The sequence below is a fragment of the Bos taurus genome, chromosome 28, assembly GCF_002263795.3.
Source record: "Bos taurus isolate L1 Dominette 01449 registration number 42190680 breed Hereford chromosome 28, ARS-UCD2.0, whole genome shotgun sequence".
Lineage (NCBI taxonomy): Eukaryota > Metazoa > Chordata > Mammalia > Artiodactyla > Bovidae > Bos > Bos taurus.
Genome location: NC_037355.1, coordinates 26,972,541 through 26,987,776, shown reverse-complemented (window position 1 = coordinate 26,987,776; position 15,236 = coordinate 26,972,541). Strand labels below are relative to the sequence as shown.

Sequence of the window (15,236 nt, the reverse complement as noted above, 5' to 3'; positions counted from 1 at the left end):
GACCCCTTGGATAATAAGCAAGGTCTAGTAGGAACAGTAGAAGAGGACAACAGAGGATGAGATGGCTGGATGGCATCACCGACTCGATGGACATGGGTTTGGGTGGACTCCGGGAGTTGGTGAAGGACAGGGAGGCCTGGCGTGCTGCAGTTCATGGGGTCGCAAAGAGTCGGACACGACTGAGCAACTGAACTGAACTGAGTGGGAATAATCCCACATTCTTCACACAAAAAGGAGAATTCTTGACTTCCCTGAGCAACTGGGGAAGAAGTCAGTCATCTAGGTTTCTCCCTTCCCGTACTTCTTTTACTAATAGGATTATCCACCTACCTTTGTCAAGAGTTAAGACAGCTAGACTTTCCAAATTATAACTAGTTACAGAAATCCCCTCCCTTCAATAACAGTCACGCAGCTATTAGAAATGAGAAATACTGAACACATGCCCAAAAGTGTGACCTAAGTAAACCGCAAGGGCTACTTCTCTGGAACTTTCTAACAAGTAACACTGTTCAAAAAAATTACTAGAGACTTATCCCTGGGTCTCTGATCCTCAACAGATACAAACACTTTTAGAATGTCTGCTTTCAAAATCTAGTCATGAAGGAGCTACTTTTTAAAACTGAAGACTTTAAATTTAAAATGAATACTTGGAAGACTTTCAGACTTTTTGGATAATCTGTTCAAAGTGTAGGAGAAAATGTGTGCTTCCAATGAAAAAGTATATACTATCAAGGACACCCCTCTGAATTATTGCATTCTGATTATATGTAAGTTGTTTTACAGGTTTGGGCTTTGCAGGTGGCTCACTGGTAAAGAGACACAGGTTTGATCCCTGGGTCAGGAAGATCCCTTGGAGGAGGGCATGGCAACCCACTCCAGTATCCTTGCCTGGAGAATCCCAAGGACAGAGGAGCCTGGTGGGCTACAGTCCATACAGTTACAAAGAGTCAGACATGTACAAGCTGTAGATAAGATAGTAATGCAGACTCCTCTTAATCTATATCTCATGACCAGCGAAGGCTCAATGGCCTCCCTTCTCCACTACGGAAGAAACTGTTTTGACTCTATTTGCATATTCATTTTAATACCCCTGAACTACAAATGTATTGGTTCGTTGGACTTCTCTTTTGAACACTGTAAGTAAGATAAAAGTGTGTATTCATTTCATACCTGTATGAGTGTCACAACTTTACCTTCTGGGGGAAATTATCTTTTAACAAAAGCTAAATGTTCTCAGTCCCCTATGCTCCCCCATCAAAAAATGCTTTGGAATATAAAATCTCGCAGATAATTACAAAGGGTTCAGGGCATCCTAAAGGCCAAGTCCCTGGGGTCATATTCCTCAGGTTAATAACTCCTCTAATAACAAAAAACTATCCTATTGTATAAAGCAAACCCAAGACGCCTATGTTTCCTGCAGGTGAGAACAAAATAGAAACACTGAATATATCCATTACTTAAAATTCTTCAGGAAAAGCCTCACGCCTATAAATAAAAAGGAATGACATTCTGATCCAAGCTACAACATGGATGAATCTTGAAAACATCATGCTAAGTGAAAAAAGCCAATTATAAAACACCACATAGTATATAATTCTATTTATAAGAAACGTTCTGAACAAGAAAATTTATCAACAAATAGTAGTCTGGTATTTGTTCAAAACTAGGAGACTAGGAGGAAGTTACTACTAAAGAATAAGGGGTTTCTTTTGAAAATGTTCAAAAATTGTGGTGATGGCTTCACAAACTCTGTGAATACACTAAAAACCACTGGATTGTATACTTTAAAAGAAAAAAAAAATTATGACTCAGCAATTCCATTTACGTTCACCAAATGTTCTCTCAGCTAAGACCAACCACCTAAATTGTTTGTATTCACAGACTTAAAAAAAAAAAAAAAGTCTTTCTGAAAAAAAGTTTCCATATGACCAAAGATAGCAGAAGCTTTGCAATTCCAAAAACAGAGATTAAAGCTTTGGGCTCCAAATAAAAGGATCCATTAAGTGTCTAAAAACAATGAAGAAATCTGTACAGTAATTATGTATAAACTAGACAAAAAGGTATCATTTTGAGAGTTCATAAACAGAAATACTAACTGCTAAAATGATGACACTTTTTAAAAACATCTTTTGTGTTTTTTTATGAACACATACTCCAGCCACTCTCCAGGATATCTGAAAAGGACACCCACCTCTGAGTACTGTCCTGAACTTAAACCTCATCACGACTCCTGTGGACTCTGAGAGTTGTGTTAATAGTGTTTCACAGGCCACTGTTGTATCCTAGAAAGTCTGGATAGTGTTCAAAGGCTTCTACTCTAATTTTCGCTCTAACTTAGAAGCTGTGTGACTTTTGGTAGTTACTGAACCTCTATGCAACTGGATTTTCCTCATCTGCAAAAACAGATGCCATTGTTATAATTCAACAAAAAAAAATTCACAAGAAAAATAATAATTCAAGGGTTGCTGTGAATCTTAAATGCTGTAAGGTAATGAGCAAACAGCTTCAGATAATACACACTTAACTAAGTATCTGATGAGTGAGTTCTCTGGTGATAAACATTTTCCTTTCCTTTTCATAAGCAGCAAGGAAAAGTGACCTTTGCAAGTTCCAAGCAAAGCCATAGAGGCAAAGCTTTAAGAGGCTTTACATAGTTTGATTCCCATGCCTATGCTGTATTTTCTTACAGATAATGTTAATAAATGCAGGTAAATAGTAAGCTGCTCCTTGGTTTTGTAAGACAGATGTTAAGTCATCTTATTGCCTTCATCAATTGAATTCAATCAGAAGGTTGCAAGTGTCCCCTTTGATTCTAAGAAAACCAGATTAAACCAGTTACCTATTAATAATTATGTTTACAGATCATAAACCTGATTTCAGTCATCCAGATAGACTGCTGTTGACTGCTGCAGTCATGATTTGTGGGACAACGTCTGAAACCTTATCAAAAAAAAAGGGTTGGGTAATGTAATCCTAGGCTTTCTTTCACCATGCCTGTGATACAACTCAACCATGAACAGGGCCACAGAGGCATTCTCATATTTGTCCTCAATTCCGTCCCATTAAAATTTGAAACAAATATCGATTTGCCTCAGCTTTCTCAAAGACTCAGCACCATTAAGACCAGAACTCAAGATAGGATCAATGCATTCCTTTTTAGACTCATCAGCCAAAATGCAATTCAAAGGACTGAATTCAAATGCCTCTCGGTAAAAGTCTCCAAAGAGACAGGTCTTCTCACTACCGAGCATGAAGTATAAATATTCCACAACTCCTACTTAGGTTTCAAAGAGTTCCAAAGGATTATGATTTCAGCCTTGGAATTAACCGCTACAAATGGTGTTTTACAAATCTAAACTTTTAATATTCAAAAAAGACCAAGTTTGCTTGTTTTTCCCATCAAATGTTTATTAATATTTACAGACTAGGTAAGACTGAAGAGAAAAGAAAGGGTATAATCACATTTTAAAAGTACCTGCATTACTTCAGGAAAGTTCTCAAAGCTCTCTACACTGTCTAGTATGCAGGTAACAAAAAGTGAAGACTTTTTGCCCAAAGCTAAATCCAATAGTTACATATTAAGAAAACATAGGAGTAGCAACTGGTACCACCACTTTAGAAACCTGTTTGGCAGTATACCTCGTGACCCAACAACTGTATTTATGGTTACTAAAGGATAAGTTCAAAAATGCTGCAATGTCACTGATAACAGCCAAAAAATAGAGACATAAATGTTCATCAATTATAGGATGAATAAATTATAGTATTTCATACACTGTAAAACTGAACAGCAATAATTTTAAAAAATCTTCCTACACAGGACCATGGATGAAATTCACAAATACAATCAACATTGGAGGGAAAAAGACATTCATGAAAGATAATGTATGTTTCCATTTACACGAAGTTGAAAAATCTTCAAAACCACTTATCATGAGAAGAGTGACCACCTTTGGCAGGCATCAAGTGGGAGGGAAATAAGGAGCTTGCTGGGAGGCTGGACACTTCTCACATCTTGATCTGGGCAGTGAGGACATGTATCCATATGCCCATAAAATTAAGACTGGAGCCCTTTACTGTATACAAGTTGTACCTCTCAAAAAGAAAACTCTATTGCCTTTTTAAGTGCTTTGTTCACTTCATAGGATAACAGGACACATAAATAACTGTGCCAGGAGAACAGACTTGGCGGAGTGCTCTGAAGTTTCTGCCTCTACAAGGTAAGTCATTCATTCACCAAAAATTTATAGTTTGCCTACTTCATAACAAAAAGTTCATGTAGCTATGTTATATTAAGTCAAAAAGCATTGTTAGATAAAAATCGTAGCTTACTAGGTAAGATGTAACAATTTTAAATCTCTATGTACCTAGTAAGAAAACATCAAATTATGTACAACAAAATCTAACAGAACTACAAGAGGAAACAGATAAATAATAAGGTATAAGATTCAAAGAGGTATCCACAAAACAGGAAATCCAAATAGTCAATAAACATTTAAAGGACACAACATCATTAGTAATCAGGGAAATGCGCAAGGAAAGCAATTAGATTTCAACCCTACTGGACTGGTATATAAATGTAAAACTTTTAAATATCAAGTTTGTCAAGCTCTGTAGAAACAAGACTTGCATATAATGTTGCTAGGAGTTATAAACTGTATCAACCTCTTTGGAAAAGTCTGGCATTATCTAGGGAAGTTAAGGCTATATACTCTTTAGAATCCACCTATTCCACTACTAGGAATAAATCCCAGAAAAACTCTTTTAACACTGGTGATCATCTGTCAGATACAAGAATGTGTGTAACAGTAATCTTCAAAAAGGAAATTCCAAATATCTATCTTCAGTGGTATGGCAAATAAATTGTGATAATCATGCATTGATTATGCTATAATGAAATGCTATACAACAATGAAAATGAATGCACTAAACTATGAACTACATGCAACAACGTGGATGAATCTCACAAGTACTAATATAGGAAAACCATCAAAAACACATATAAATTATTCAATGCAATCCCTTATCAAATCATCAGTGGTATTTTTCACAGAACTAGGACAAAAAAATTTTAGCTTGTGTGGAAACATAAAAGACCCCGAACAGCCAAAACATTCTTGAGAAAGAAGAACTGGGAGAATCATACTCCCTGACGTCAGACTATACTACAAAGCTACAGTAATCAAAACAGTATGGTGCTGGCACAAAAAGAGAAATATAGATCAATGGAACACAATAGAAAGCCCAGAAATAAACCCACACACTTATGGCCAATTAATCTACGACAAAGGAGGCAAGAATACACAAGGAAGAAAAGACAGTCTCTTCAATCAGTGGTGGTGGGAAAACAGGACAGCAACATGTAAAAGAATGAAATTAGAAAACTCCCTAACACCATACACGAAAATAAACGCTAAATGGATTAAAAACCTAAATGTAAGACCAGATACTATAAAACTCTTAGAGGAAAACATAAGCAGAACACTCTTTGACATAAATTGCAGCATTATTTTTCTGGACCTGTCCCCTAGATAAACAGATACAAAAACAAACAAATGGGACCTAATTAAACTTAAAAGCTTTTGCACAGCAAAAGAAACCATAAAACAAAAAGATAACCTATGGACTGGAAGAAAATATTTGTAAATGACGCTACTCAATGAGGGATTAGTTTCCAAAATACACAAAGAGCTCATGCAGCTTAAATATCAAAAAAACCCAAACCACTCAATCAAAAAATGGGCAGAAGATCTAAATAGACATTTTTCCAAAAAACACATATATAAGAATGTTCGTAACAGTAATCTTCAAAAAAGTCCCAGATTGGAAACAGTCCAAATATCTATCTTCAGTGGAATGATAAATAAACTGTGGTAATCATATATTGATTATGCTATAATGGAATACAACAATAAAAATGAATCAACCATAAACAGATGGCCAACAGGCACACAAAAAGATGTTCATTATGTCTAATTATTAGAAAAACGCAAATCAAAATTACAACGAGGTATATAACAGTCAGAACGGTTAACATTAAAAAGTCTACAAATAATAAATGCTGGAGAGAGCGTAGAGAAAAGGGAACCCTCGTACACTGTTGGTGGGAATGTAAATTGGTGCATCCACTATGGAGAATACTAGGGAGGTGTCTTAGAAAACTAAAAATATAGTTATGTGATCCTGCAATCACACTCCTAGACATATATCTGGAGAAAATTCTAATTCAAAAAGATACATTCACCTCAGTGTTCATCACAGCGCTATTTACAACAGCCAAAGCATGGACGCAACCTAAACATCCACGAACGGGTGATGACTAAAGAAAACGTGGTGCACACGTACAATGGAACACTGCTCAGCCGTAAGAAAGGACGCAGTGCTGCCAGGTGCAGCACCACGGAGGGACCTAGTGATCACCGTGCCAAATGAAGCAAGACCAAGACAAATACCACACGATGCCACTTAGAAGTGGAGTCTAAAAAATGATCCAAATGAACTTATCTACAAGACAGAAATAAGACGCAGACACAGAAAACAAACTAATGGGTACCAAAGGGGAGAGTGGGGACCAGAAGGATAAACTAGAAGTCTGGGATTAACATATACACACTACTGTATATAAAATAAACAACCAAGACCTACTGTGTAGCCCAAGGAAATATATTCAGTATCTTGTAATAGCCGATAATTGACAAGAACCTGAAATATAAATGGATATGCACATCTCTCTATATATATGCTGCTGCTGCTAAGTCGCTTCAGTCGTGTCCGACTCTGTGCGACCCCACAGACGGCAGCCCACCAGGCTCCCTTGTCCCTGGGATTCTCCAGGCAAGAACACTGGAGTGGGTTGCCATTTCCTTCTCCAATCTCTCTCTATATAAAAATGTATATATATGTAACTGAATCACTTTGCTGTACACCAGAAACAAACTCAACACTGTACATTAACTAAACTTCCATTTTTTTAATGGTTAAAAAAATACATATAAATCCATTTGTAGCAAGTTGAAAAATAAAACTAAAATTAGGGATGCACAAATAGGTGGTAACACAATTTTTTTTCTTAAACAGTAAGGGAATAACTATTCTGCAAAATCAGGATAGTAGAGTAGTATCCCTAGAGGAAAGGGAAGGAGATGTTACCAGGGTGGGGAACATGGGGTTGGGGGTAGATATTCTATTTCCTAACCCAGGTGGTAGATACATGATTGTTTCCTTTACTATTATTCTTTAAAATGAGGATAAGTGCTTTATTGGGGCTTCCCTGGTGGCTCAGACAGTAAAGAATCTGACTGCAATGCAGGAGGATCCAGGTTTGATTCCTAGATCAAGAAGATTCCCCTGGAGGTAGAGATGGCAACCCACTCCAGTATTCTTGCCAGGAGAATCCCATGCAAAGAGAAGCCTAGAGAGCTACAGTCCACGGGGTCGTAAAGAGTTGAACACAACTGAGCGACTAATACTTTCACATGCTTTATACAGGTTTGCTTGTATAATAAATTAAGAATGCAGGCAAGCTCTTCTCCTTCCCTTTCCTCTTCCTGCCAAATGAAATGCAAAATGTGACAGCTCAAGCTCCAAGCAGCCGTCTGACCCCGAAGGGATGCACTCTGAGCAGTGGAACTTCCTCAAAGAATTAGGAATGATGGTTATCAGTCATCAACTGTCTACTCTGGATTTCTCTTTAGAAAAATTTACTTCTATCTTAAAAATCTCTGATACTTTAGATTTTTCTCTTACATTCAGCCAAACCTAATCCTGATACATTCTGTGATTTGGACAAATAAAAAACTTTCTAACAATTAAAGCTGTCCGACAATGGAAAGGACTCCCCGAGAAAGTCTTCTGCACCCACTCCTGGCCAGGCATCCGAGAACGGCTTCCCACACGGCAAGGTAAGTGGCAATGAAGGATGTCTAAAGGCCCTTTGGCAGTTAAGGTTCTAAGGCTACTATGGAAACAAACTAGCTCTGAAGTTACGGCAACTGTGCTTCTGAATCTGTGCTTCTGTAATAAACGACAACACTTCTTTTCTATAATGTTCCCTGACCTGCGTTCTTCAAGACTCTGCTCAAACACTGTCTTCTCACCATATCTTTCAAAACTAACCTGAGGGTTTCCCTGGTGGCTCAGTGATAAAGAATCCACTTGCCAATGCAGGAGACACGGGTTTGATCCCTGATCCAGGAAGATCCCACATGCCAGGAGCAACTAAGCCTGCGCACCACATGCCCTAGAGTCCCTGTTCCATGACAAGAGAAGTCACTGAAATAAGAAGCTCGAGCACCACAACCAGAGAGTTAGCCCCTGGTTGCCACAACTAGAGCAACGAAGACCCAGCACGGCCAAAAATAAATTAAGGGAAAAAACCCCAAAACTAACTTGACCTTGATTTCAGCATACTGGGTATCCTGATCCTCTACCCAACCTTCCCCAACTCCATTACGTGCCTCATGGGGCTGTCCCCTCAATTCAATCACCCAGGTCCCCATGTCCTCTGGCTGCCAGTTGGGTTTGACAATGAAAACCTCCAGCAGAACATCTGAGGTGTTTATTTCCCTGGATCCCCTCCTGCTAGGCCACTGTTCGGAAATGGTTCCATTCCCACAGCTTACCCTCTCTTTCAAGTCCCTCTCTTGCCCTTTCAGGCCTAAGAGAGCTAATCGCTCTTAACACCAACCCCGCTGGCGTTCCCTAACTCTGGGCACTCAAACTGTTGGAGTGCACCAGGAGATAACAGACAGACCCAACAAATTATTTTCAGCCTGCACTGTTCCATCTTCCCCGGTGAATGGCTCCTTTCTCTGCCCTTACCCCTTAGCATGGCTTTTCTCTCAGTAATTGCATTCTGTGTCTTTCCACATGTGGACCAATTCACTGCAGATCAGTTCCCTATGGAAAAGTCTCAATCCCAAGCCGATTCCCATTTCTGCCACCAATGTGAACAAACTGCATGTAATACTGGATTGTGCAAAACCTAATTAGGAAGCTATCTGTTACTAAAAAGTTACTAAAAATTCCTGACACACAGACTGCAGAGTCAAGCCAAAGACTAGGATTTGGGGATTATCTATTTATAACTTCCCTTTCCTTCACACCAAAAACTGGAGAAATTATCATACTTGTTATTATAATCTGCTTTATTTACAAAATTAGAACCGTCAAAACCAGTGCTCATCCTACAATGGCCACTCAAACTGTCAACAAAATTTCAAATGTCCTGCCTGTCCTCCCTCTCTTCTAGACAAGCCTACAAATAAGACATCAGATTCAAATACAGAAATGAGCTTTTAGTGTCCATCTTTCAGTTTATTGCTTAACTCCATTAGAGAGTCATTAAGAAAACATCCCTGAAAAGGAGTCAAGGGTGAAAGATAAAGCTCTAAGATCTGGAAAGATCTGATTTTTGAACCAGAAAAACAAAACTGAGACGGGTTTACTGCTTCCAAATCAAGAAAACTGTGCTGCAGAAATGTAGTAAAAGACAGCATTTCTTAGGAATTTTACCATGCTTCAGAAAAGTATGCTCTCCAATGTATATTCCAAAGTAGTAGAGCTTGATCCACGGGCAAAATAACCCAACTATCACTGTGCTTATGCTCACTCACCTTAGTCGTGTCTGACTCTTTGCAACCCTATGGACTGTAGCCCTCCAGGCCCCTCTGCCCATGGGATTCTCTAGGCAAGAATACTGAACAGGTTGCCATTTCCTACTCCAGGAGATATTCCTGACCCAAGGATCAAACCTGCAACTCCTGCATTGCAGGTGGCTTCTTAACCACTGAGCCACCAGGGAAGCCCTTAAAAATGTCTCTGCTGCTGCTGCTGCTGCTGTGTCGCTTCAGTTGTGTCCGACTCTGTGCGACCCCATAGACCGCAGCCCATCAGGCTCCCCCGTCCTTGGGATTCTCCAGGCAAGAACACTGGAGTGGGTTGCCATTTCCTTCTCCAATGTATGAAGGTGAAAAGTGAAAGTGAAGTCGCTCAGTCGTGTCCGACTCTTAGCGACCCCATGGACCGCAGCCCACCAGGCTCCTCCGTCCATGGGACTCTCCAGGCAAGAGTACTGGAGTGGGGTGCCATTGCCTTCTCCGAAAAAAATGTCTCTAGACATTGCCAAATGTCCTGGGGCTGTGGCGGGGAGGGGAGCAAAAATTGCTCCTGGTTGAGAACCTCAACCCTAGATATACAACTATCACTCAAACCCCACCCAGAACTACCACAGTCCATACAGTAACACTGCACCGTCCCTTTAGACAAGTCTAAAACCTAGACTTAGCTTTACAAAGTATCTTTTTCTTAGAATCTAGGAGTATTTTGCAACTCTCAAAGTGATCTAGCCCCTGAGCACTAGGAAGGAGGAGAATATGGATAAAAAGAATGGTTGCTAAAGTGGAGAAAGATTGCTAAAAGATTTCCAGACTTTAATTCCCTCTGAAAGCATTGCAATTCTCAGATGAATGAATCCACTCACTCGTTTTATTCTCTCTGAGACATAAGTGGAAAGTATTACAGTCCATGGCATAAATGAGCAAATGGAAAAAAGGCAGGCATAACACCTTAATCAAATGTGGACAAAATCAAGGGCAGGAAAGCACCGAGGGCTGACAGCCCAGGAGTCCTCCTCCGGAACCCTAGGCTTGTTACACATGGACTCCAGTTCACCTTCGAGTTTTACTGCCCTCCACACAGTGGTATTCAACCCTATCAGACCCAATGCCCTTTTCTATAACTAATATTTCATAATGCCCTTTATTATGAAATGAAATTCAAAGAATATAACATTATACCTATAGACATAACTTTTAAAAATTTCAATACAATGCCCCAACTGCAACGCAAGAGAAAACAAACATGAAGATCTGTATAATAAAACATGTATGTTCAGACAAGACTAGATCAGAAGCCAAAAGCACCCTCCCCCACTCTTCCAAAGTGCCCCCTTAGAGGGCAGAACTATTTCACTCCTGCTCCACACAAACCTGCTCTCAACAGCCACAAAGTTCAGTAACTTCTTTACCTTTCCGTGAAGACAACTTAGAGGTGGCTTCACAAAGTAGACAAGAAAGAGGGTTTTTAAGACAGACTAACCGTGGTTAAAATAAAGCTCTACTACCTCATTGCTATGATATGCTAAGTCTGGTTTTTCATCTATAAAAGGAGAATGCCAGCATATTTTTCAAGGAATTTTAGGAAAATTAAATGAGTATGTAGAGTATCTATTTCTGCACCTAATGCGTAATATGTGCTTAATAAATGTTAGCTATCAGACTTACATTATTACTCCTGAATCCATCTCTTATTGTATCTTAGCTTATGCCTGTCTGATTCCCCCAGGAGAAAAGATGGATGACTGGATATTCATTTAGCAGAAATACTCTAAAAAGGATGCATGTACAATAAAAGTAAGAAATTGCATCATATAACTTGCAAGGTTGTTTCTAATTCTGTAATTCTACCATATGCTGCCCTATGCTGAGGTTATCTTCTATTAACTAGAGGCCTTCCTTTCCAGTTAGAGGGCCAAGAACATGTGTAATGCATCACACGATACAAAGCAAGTACAGAGAAACACCTTGAACTCAGATGTTGACCAAACGTTTATAGCATCCTCATTGAAAACCCAGCCCTGATCACTGGTTCTTTATCATTTAGCACAGTACAGTCAAAGAAAGAAGGACAATTTTTCCCTCAAGGGCACCTCAAGCAACATGTACAGTGTCTTCAGAGAGGGATGATTCTCACAGGCCAGCTGTTATTTATATGATTTAATTCTTTGCACCAATGAGCAAGGCAACACCCATAAAGAACTAGATTTTCAAATGAGGAAGTGAAAAGCAGTAGTGATAGCTAGAGAAATACTTCAAAACAAAACTGATTCCAAAGTTAATATTGTAAATAAAAGCACTCACTGCTCAGACTGCTAAAGGGAGCCCACAGGCCCAGGATGTAATACATACATCTCTGGGTATGGAGTTATATCCTACTAACATATAGGAATCTTAATTTACATATACGTACTGATTTATAAAAGAGATAGAAATTGCCAATTATTGCAGATCATTCTGCAAGGTGCTGGTAGTGGCTATTTCTGAATAGCGGAATTATTGGGGGCTGCTTCCTTTTATTAATAGCTTCCAATTCTTCTAACATAACTGCTCTTGTAATAAGAATTTAATACTACAGAACACAATTTATTATCTACTGACAATGTATGAAATTTGAGGCAAAAACAACTATTTTAGGTGAACCCTTCATCTGAATCTTGGATAAACCAAGTACCTGTCTATGTCTCCAAAGTCATCCTCGCTCCTCACCGCAAACCAGAACTAGTCACAACTTGGTTGATCTCTCAACTTCTCCTGCAGACCTTAGAGATTTTGACATTACAGGACATCAGCCGTGGATATTTAAAAAAACAAAACAAAACTCACTACTAGTTTTTGCCAACTTCCCAGTGACAGCTATCAACTCTCTGGGATACTGACATCGAGAGAGGGAAAGGAAATGTTTTCAAATCAATGTCTCTTTGTACAAAGAGACATCAAAGACGTAACTTATTAAAAACTAAACACATTGCTATTTGAAAATCATGGGTTCCTCACAATTCTCTCACTAACACCCTCTATGAAAAAAATAAAAATCAATAAAGAACTTCTATGGAACCTACAAATGTCCCAAGAATAAAACGTCATTTTGGTAAACGCTCATTTGGCAATTCTATCTTCCCTGCTCACTGGGGGGGGGAAAAAAAAAAAAGCACAGAAAGATCTCAAAAGAGGGGAAAAAACAGCCTCTACCAAAACAGGCCAACTCCTCACCACAACAGAAGAAAGTACATTCAAACTAGCTCAACTCAGCAAATAGCAACTTATTATATACAGAGCACCATGACAGGTGTTTATCACCTCTAAACAAATAAGACAAGATATCTGCCTTCCAGGGAATAACTCTAGTCTGGGAAACTAACACTTATAAACTAATATATGGCAGATCCAGACAAAATTTCATTGACGTTTTAAAACGGTTCTGGTAGTATACGAAAGGAGAGATTAAAATCAACTGCAAGAATTTTGCAAAAATTCTTCACATTCATTAAATATATATATATTCATACATTTATTTCAGTCACTACCCATCTAATCATTAAATCCAAAGTAAAAGGAGGCAGAAACTCTTAGCTATCAAAGGCAAGCATCAGAGATGAAATCTACACACTCATCCTTTGGATTAAAAATAAAACATACTGGACAAGTGCCTTACAACAAGAAAGATACTTGGAAAAGGACTCACCAACGACATTAGGTCTGCACTGGGCATTTTCCTCTCCCAGACGTCCTTTCAGCGTCTCCCCTCTGCAAAAGGAACCAGGTTTGTTTACTTCTAACGCTACAAACTGCCCGCTGGCCCGCCTATATTCGCCAGAGCTGCAGAGAAATGGTTCTGTTCCCTCCTTGGAGAGCTCAGCTTTCACTCTTCGCTTTCACACTAAAGCCCAGCACCCCAACCCAGCGAATTAAGAATCCTGCTGGCACTCTGCTTCCCTCCCGCCGCTGACCAAACGCCACCAGAGCCAGCCCCCCTACAAAAGCAATTCCCTTCCAGGTAGATACTAGGGAAACGCCCAGCCCGCAGCAGACCGAGGCCTCGAGGCCCGGAGCCCCGCCCACTTCAAACTAACCCGGCGGACCAGCGGCCGCTCCAGGCAGCCCAGCCCCAGGGTCCAGCCTCCACTGGCAGCTCTTCAGAAACAAGCTGGCCTCGTTCTAGACTTCATCCCTCCCTCCACACAACCCTTTCCTCGCCGGGGCAGGATCGGCAAACCTGCCCACCGCGAGATCACTCCTACCGCGCCCACGAGTGGAGTTTCATATCCCGCTCCGTCTCGGCCCTGGCGCGAACCCGGCATTCAACTCAAGACCTCGGGTGGCCTGCGCCCCTACCCTCAGCCCGAACCCGAGCCCGCCCCGAGGTGCTGGCCCCTCGGTCCGGTCCGGCCCGGCCCTTCCAGCAGTCCTCACCCTCTCCGCATCAGGACCCCCCGCCGTCCCGACACTCCTCCTCCGCCCCGGCCAGGACCCGCCTCCCATTCAGTCCCGACTCTCTCCAAACCCAAACCAAAGCCCTCCTCCCCAGCGCGGACCCGTCGTTCTTCTTCAGGGTCCGCGGCGGCCCAGTAAACCTTCTCAGCCGGGAGCCAGCTCCCGCGCTCCTTCCCTCCTGACACTCTGTAGCCGGCCTTGCCTCTCCTTCACAGCGAAACCGACTCACCGGCTGCCGCCGAGATTAAAGATCCGGCCGGCGGCGGCCCCGCCCCTCCCCGCCCCGCCCGGAAATGGCCCTCACGTTGCCCCCCGCCTCGTTCCTCAGCCCTGGCGTGCGCGGCCCCGCCGCCGATCACGCGCACGCGGGGAGTCGGGCGCCGGGCCCGCGTCGCCTCCAAGCCCCAGGAGGCGCGCGCGCCTCCTACTGGCCTGGCGGGGGCGGCACCAAAGCCCTCCTGGGAAGGTGGAACCAGCCCTCCCCATAAAGTCCCCAGGTTCGTCAGTCTCCTTTAAAACCAACTTACTGGCAACTTTTGGTGACTTGAAGCCCCTGAGAGAGTCAGCCTGCAGAGCACTGTACAAACTGATCCAGAACGTCGATTCAAGATGTGTCTCTAGAGAGGCTTCTGGGATTTCAGTGAGTGACTCAGAGATATGCTCCTTGTCTCTTTCCTAAGACTTCTATTAAGGTCAACGATGCGTGAAAAAAAGCGACAGGAAAAGGCTCCCTTATTGGAAATGTCATCCCCATCCTTCCCTCTGCCCACAAAAAGGGAGAACAGGGACTATAAGTGCAAAAATTCTACCAATACTACTTTATTTTCATGAGCAATGTTGATGAAAGTACTCACCGAGATAGCAGAGGTCACCCGTCATTTCTAAAAGCACTAACTCTGAAGTCAGTTTCATGACTTGTCTATGTTGTCACGACACTAATTCGGCAGAAGCATAAGACAGGTTAGTCACTTGTAACTGATCAGTGATCTGCATACAGTATTTTTTCAACAAATTATTTAAATGACACCTACCTGGAATCTTGACATCTTAATAAAAAATGACACTTAAGGAGGGTACCGAATTCCATCTTCTTGCAAAATGCTGTCATGACACTATTTGGGGGGGGGGGTGGTCATCACTACTGTCATTACCCTCATCTAGTGTTTTTAGGATGGAATTCCTTGTTAT

The 15,236-nt window shown here is 41.2% G+C and overlaps 1 protein-coding gene across 6 annotated transcripts in view; it reads right to left on the bottom strand.

Annotated features, from left to right (window-relative positions):
- The window catches only part of SGPL1 (sphingosine-1-phosphate lyase 1), a 53,673-nt gene extending 39,010 nt beyond the window's left edge, over positions 1–14,663 (bottom strand). Inside the window, exons 1-2 of one of the 6 annotated variants that reach the window (XM_059882527.1) lie at positions 14,576–14,663; positions 13,300–13,361 (exon numbers count right to left, since the gene is read on the bottom strand). In XM_059882527.1, the coding sequence (XP_059738510.1) occupies positions 13,300–13,326 (27 nt within the window). In that variant the 5' untranslated portion in view covers positions 13,327–13,361; positions 14,576–14,663. 6 annotated transcript variants of the gene reach the window in all.
- Between the last annotated feature and the right edge of the window lie 573 nt (positions 14,664–15,236).